The following is a 6,414-nucleotide window of genomic DNA, read 5'->3' as shown; positions in this document are numbered from 1 at the left end:
AAGACATATATATGATATGTTACAAACTAAAAAAAAATAAAATAAAATAAAATAAAATCTGGTTTCATTAGCATGTATGTCAACACAATATTTATAAAATAAATACATCAAAATAAAATGTTTGTGCATAAATGAAAGCATTATGTGCAAACCTAGTGTATACTAGTGCAACCTAAAACATTCTACAACAAAAAGATCACCCAAACACAAGAGAAAATATAGCAGTTTGGTCATCCAATGGTTAAATCCTCCTGTATTTAGGACATATATGGCCTCAAGCGGAGAGATCATTCTCTGCTTCACTACTTATTGTTGTTACACATCGTGCCAAAAAAAAAAAGTTTCAACCACAGCCGCTGAGCCAAACCAATATTTATCTACAAATATCTCAAAAAATATTGTATTAAAATATGATTACTGGTATCCAAATGAAAACAGAGAGAGCACAGCTTGTTCAGAAGCCTGAGAAATCTGAATCTTGGATTTAAAGACTTACACGCTTGTTTTCAGACAATATCTTCAAGTAAGACTGATCAGTTTTCGGTTCTCTTTGTATCTGTCTACCAAAATCCACAACGAAAAACGATGCCAAATAATAAGAGCTCTGAGGTGTTTTGAATTCCTTTCTTGATCTCAATACGGCTTAAACCTTATTGCTGCTGTCCGATCAGCGGCCTGAGGAATGATTGTAGTTTGAATCCTGTTAATAGCAGCACAGACCGAAGCATCTGCAGAACGTCATTGTACTGGCAGCGCATTTGAGCTATGCCGCCTGACATTTAACATGAACACACTGAGCTCTGCTCTCTGATACAGTAAGATGAGATGAAAGTACAATTAATTTACTCCGTAGAGCCAGAGCAAGCAAGAAAAGCAAGAGAGAGGCAAAGAGGAAGGTGGGAAAGAGAGAAAAGTGAGTGTAAAGTAGAGGATTTACCGTATTGCCGTTTTCAAGCCAAGTTATGGATGGGATTGGGTTGCCAGTGGCATTACACTCCAGCGTCACCTCTGATCCGATCTGAACTTTCTTCTCCTTGGGAACTTTCAGTATCCTGGCAGGAGCTACAGGAAAGTCAATGGTGAATAAGAAAATGGAAAATCTTGAAAAAAAAATCGAACTTAAAGCACATCAAGTCATTGGACATTTTTTTTGTAGTTTGAATGCAATAACTAAAAATGTTAAAAAGTTTGTGATCAGTACGATTTTTAAGTTTTTTTTTTTTTAAGAAGTTTCTTTATGCTCATGAAGGCTGTATCTATTTGATTAAAAATACAGAAAAAAAAACTGTAATTTTGTAAAATATTATTGCAATTTAAAAATAACAGTTTTCTATATGAAAGTATGTTAAAATGTAATTAATTCCTGTGATTAAAACTGAATTTCCAGCATCATTACTCCAGTCTTCAGTGTCACATGATCCTTCAGAAATTATTCTAATATTCTGATTTGCTGCTCAAGAAACATTTCTTATTATTAGCAATGTTGGAAACAGTTGTGCTGCTTCATATTTTTTGGGGCCTGTGATACTTTTTTCAGGATTCTTTGATAAATAAAAAAGTTAAAAAGAACATTATTTATTCAAAATATACATATTGTGTTACAATATACACTACTAGTCTATTCAAAAGTTTGGGGTCAGTATATATATATATATATATATATATATATATATGTATATATATATATATTTTTAAATAGCAGTCATGCTATTTTAAATGACTGCTTATTATCAGTTGCACCAATATAATAATAATAATAATATTAAATAACTGTGTGCTCATCATGAAAGAGGTCTACTTTTAAATATTTTTGAATCAATCATTCAATGTGCAAGCATGTCATTGGCCCATAAACATAAAGTGACCTCAAAAAGTATTTGGACACTAGAGTCATACTTAAATTGTCAGAATGTCATTGCATTAGAAAACCTGAAAATGACAAGAATACTTGAATGAGTATGAAAGCTATTTTACGCCATACCTTGTACTTCAATAGTGACTGGTTTGGAGTACACGATTCCAAAACTGTTCCTGGCCACACAGCGATACTGTCCAGCGTCCTCTTTCTTGATGTTGTTAATTTTTAGGGAACCAGATTCCAAAACTGATATACGACTATTAACCTACAAGACACCAGCACACAATGACTGATACATTTTGAACCTTGTTACAGTCTTACTGGGAAAAAAAAATTGTATGTTAAATACTAAGACAAGACAATCCATTTACCTTTATCAAATCATCTTCTTTAATCCAGGATATGTCGGGTTTTGGATATCCTAACGTTAAACATGGCAACACTGCTTTGGACTCCACGATCAATGTCATGTTGGTAGGATGTCTTTTGATTTGAGGCTCTAAAAATAATAATAGTTCATTAGAGTGACCTTTACTTCACTGAAATTGATATTCTATTATAACATTCAAATTCAAACACTTCTTACTCATTTCTAATTACCACAGAAATGTCATGTGAACGCAAACTGTGAGAATGAAAATCTTCAAGCCTTTATTAAGATACAAAAACAATGGCAAGAAGCACAAACAAAAAAAACAAAGTGGAAACAGATGCTCAAAGTAGTTCTGATATAATATCCTGATGGCTGTCAGAGTTATGCGAGCACATATGTGAACATACTCATCTTCAGCTGTAAAGCTCCACAGCTCTTGGCCGGTTCTCCAATCCCATTGCTAGCAATGCAACAGTATTCTCCATTGTCTGAATCCTTTACATTGGGAATGATCAGCATTTGGCCATTTTCTCGTATAATGTATCTGGAATCATAATACCTGCATTCAAGAAGCAGATGCTTTACAAACCACTGGTAACCTGAGCACAGTTTGAGACTTTGCTGAGCTCTAATTGCTGACTATACAGAAGAAACGGTTTTGTTTTTATTTTTATGGATAGCATAGAATAAGAATCAAGTTAATTAATGAAGAAAGTTCAAACCGTATTGGGTAGTTATTCCGCGTCCATGTAATATCAGCTTGAGGGTATGAATCAACCTCACAGATGAAAGTAGCGTTATGATCCAGAGAGGCGTCAACTGTCTCAAGCAGTGTTGTGATTCTGGGTGCTGCAATAGAGAAGAAAATAAATATTTTCATTATCGGATCATAACAAAAATGATGTTAAGTTATTGTATACAAAGAAGTATTTTTTTATTCCCCCTTCAGTATTCATGTCATGAAAAAAGACAGGTCGACACGAAATGCTTTTTAGCATTTGACCCTGAATAATTATAAATCAGACATTGTAACGGTTGTGAAACTACCTTTTCACAACAAAATATTTCACATTCTGAGCACTGCTCGGCATGCCGCAGACAGCTGAGGGTCACGGGGAGAACATGTTTCTAATGGAAATAACTGTCTGAATGCAGGCCTGATGTTATCCTATGAATAAATCCAGCTGATAAGAAACACATCCCTCCCGTGACTGAGGCCAGACTGGACTTTAGGTCTCATTACACTAACAAAATTTTTTTAAAGGTCACATGGTAGTAGCATGTTTCATATACCATGATAAAACCATGTTTTTTTGCATATGTATCATGTTAATAACATGTTTTGGGAAGTGTGCCATGTAATTTTTTTTTTTTTAATCATGTTAATTCCATTTTTGGGACTCTGACCATGACAAAAAAAAAAAAAAACTTAAAATTTTATTTTATTATTACTTTTATTTTTTTTTTTGCATGTTTAACATGTTAAATGCCATTGCACACTGAGTCTGAAATTTTCGCTTGTTGGAAAATAAATACGACTTCACGTTGTGTCAATCACGTTTACACACTGCCTCCGAAACTTTCGTCCGTCATAAAAAAAATTTGGATCGGGTTCGATTTTCTGCATTTTTCGCATCCGTGGCAAGCATTTTGAGAGGTGTTTTGACAATTCAGAGCCACCGTACAAGCTAACACCAAAATCCAGAATGGCGATTGCCAAGTTTATCTACTTCGTCTCGCAGCGCAAAGCACCGTAAAGATCCTTACACACTGAGTTCACAGAAATTGGTGTTCTTCTTTTTAATATGTGGCTCTAGTATCGCTAGCAAAGCATCAAACTGAGCCACTGACATCCTGAAGTATACTTTGAATCGCCCGTGATAATCCCGCTGCTCCTTAAAGGTGCACTAAGCGATTTTTGAAAAATACTTTTGATCACAGCATCGGACCGAGTCCCAAAACACACTTGTAGCCAATCAGCAGTAAGGGGGCGTGTCTTGTAATGACAGAGAGAAGAGAGATCTCAATTTGAGTGCACAGGATGAATATTAGATCGACTGTAGATAGAGAGAGATTGCAGATAAAAAAGAGGAAAATATCAGAGAAACAAAACATTAAAAAGAAGGGTTATGATCAGGCAAGAGGTAGGACCCGCATAAACATCGGAGCAGCTTTCCAGCGGTGGAGAGAACTCAAGGAGCGGGAAGGGCTCGAATCGGACGCCGAGGTATTGCGTTTTTTATTTAAGGTATTGCGTTTCTTCATTGCGTCATTGCCATAGTTGTGTAAATAAAAATAAGGGAGAGGTCCTGTTGGGGTATGGGCGTGTTTATTTTGGTGCTTTCAAATATCAACATCGTTTAGCAAAAATCGCTTAGTGCACATTTAATAAGGAGGGGGAACTCTCCTTCCTCTCTATATCTCAGGATTGGATGGACCCAATATTTCCTTTCTTTTTCTCTTTTTAAGAAGCAAGAGGACAACAAAATCATCCTCACGGCTTGAAGACTCCATTTAGTACTGTTTTGCATAGTTGTTTTTTTTTTGCAACGGATTAATTAATACGCATCGGACTCAGTGTGCAAGGTTTCTGTACGTGATGAATTTTTAGGATGACGAATACGAAAAAATGCATACGAAAATTTCGGACTCAGTGTGCAAGGACCTTAATTCCATGTAATTCCAGGTTTTGGAATGTGGACCATGATACAATCATGTTGTTGTTTTATTTTGTGTTTTTTGCATGTTTATCATGGTAATACCATGTTTTTGGGATGTGTACCATGATAAAACCATGTTTTACAATATATACCATAGTAAATGCCATGTTTTTTGGATCTGTACCATGGTAATACCTTATTTTTGGGACATGTACTGTGATAAAATCATGTTTTTGTGTACCATGGTAATACCATGTTTTTGGGATGTGGACCATGATAAAAAAACAAAAAACAAACTTTTTATTTTTATTTTTATCATACTAGTCAAGTCACCTTTATTTATATAGCGCTTTTAACAATACAGATTGTGTCAAAGCAGCTTTACAGTATCTAAATAGGAAAATAGTGTGTCGATGCAAAATGACAACAGTAAACACTCAATTTTCAGTTAAAAGCAGTTCATCATTGAATACAGTGATGTCATCGTCCAGCTCAGTTCAGTTTAAATAGTATCTGTGTAAACAAGTCGACGATATCGCTGGAAATTAAGTGTTCCCAACTAAGCAAGCCAGAGGCGACAGCGGCAAGGAACCAAAACTCCATCGGTGACAGAATGGAGAAAAAAACCTTGGGAGAAACCAGTCAGTTAAAGGCAGTTCATCATTGAATTCAGTGATGTCATCATCCAGCTCAGTTCAGTTTAAATAGTATCTTTGCAATCAAGTCAACGATATTGCTGGAAATGAAGTGTGCCCAACTAAGCAAGCCAGAGGCGACAGCGGCAAGGAACCAAAACTCCATCGGTGACAGAATGGAGAAAAAAGCCTTGGGAGAAACCAGGCTCAGTCGGGGGGCCAGTTTTCCTCCGGCCAGACGAACCAGCAGGTTGATCCATGCTGCAGCAAAGTTAGATTGTGCAGAGGGCTCATCTGGTTCCATGGTCTTTCCCGATGGCCATCTAGGAGACAAGGTCTTCACTGGGGATATGTCTCTCGGGCTCATCTAGTTGTCCTGGCCTCCGCAGAAATTCAGGGCTGTAGAGGTCGTCTCTAGGTGCTGATCCACCATCTGGGCTGGATACGGACTGGATCTGGTGGCTACGGCGACCTCGGAATAAGAAAGAAACAGACTAATATTTGCGTAGATGCCATTCTTCTTACGATGTAACAAGAACATTGTGTGTTATTGGAAGTGTTCCCAGTTCCGGTTGACCTTGCCATTCTTCTTACGATGTAACAAGAACATTGTGTGTTATTGGAAGTGTTCCCAGTTCCGGTTGACCTAATTAATGCAGCCTAACAATCCTTTAACGGATTTGAGTAATAGAAATGTGTAAGTGTGTTATGTGTAACCCAGGTTAAAGAGATGGGTCTTTAATCTAGATTTAAACTGACAGAGTCTGTCTGCCTCCCAAACAGTGTTAGGTAGATTATTCCAGAGTTTCTGCCGCCTGCAGTTGATTTTGATATTCTAGGTATCAAATTGCCAAAGTTTTGAGAGCGCAGCTCTCTGGTTCTAGTAAG

The 6,414-nt window shown here is 36.7% G+C and overlaps 1 protein-coding gene across 1 annotated transcript; it reads right to left on the bottom strand.

Moving 5' to 3' along the window:
• Positions 1-633: 633 nt before the first annotated feature.
• LOC107723317 (muscle, skeletal receptor tyrosine-protein kinase-like) lies at positions 634-5,893 on the bottom strand. Its single transcript, XM_016531883.1, is given in 7 exon segments — positions 634-739; positions 741-1,062; positions 1,982-2,123; positions 2,230-2,357; positions 2,639-2,790; positions 2,954-3,080; positions 5,734-5,893. Coding segments are annotated over 7 exon segments (1,137 nt in total).
• Positions 5,894-6,414: the final 521 nt, after the last annotated feature.

Source organism: Sinocyclocheilus rhinocerous, unplaced genomic scaffold (assembly GCF_001515625.1).
Source record: "Sinocyclocheilus rhinocerous isolate Xijiao unplaced genomic scaffold, SAMN03320098_v1.1 scaffold6448, whole genome shotgun sequence".
Classification (NCBI taxonomy): Eukaryota; Metazoa; Chordata; class Actinopteri; order Cypriniformes; family Cyprinidae; genus Sinocyclocheilus; species Sinocyclocheilus rhinocerous.
Note: the sequence above shows the minus strand (reverse complement) of the source record. Positions and strands in the feature narration are given on the sequence as shown.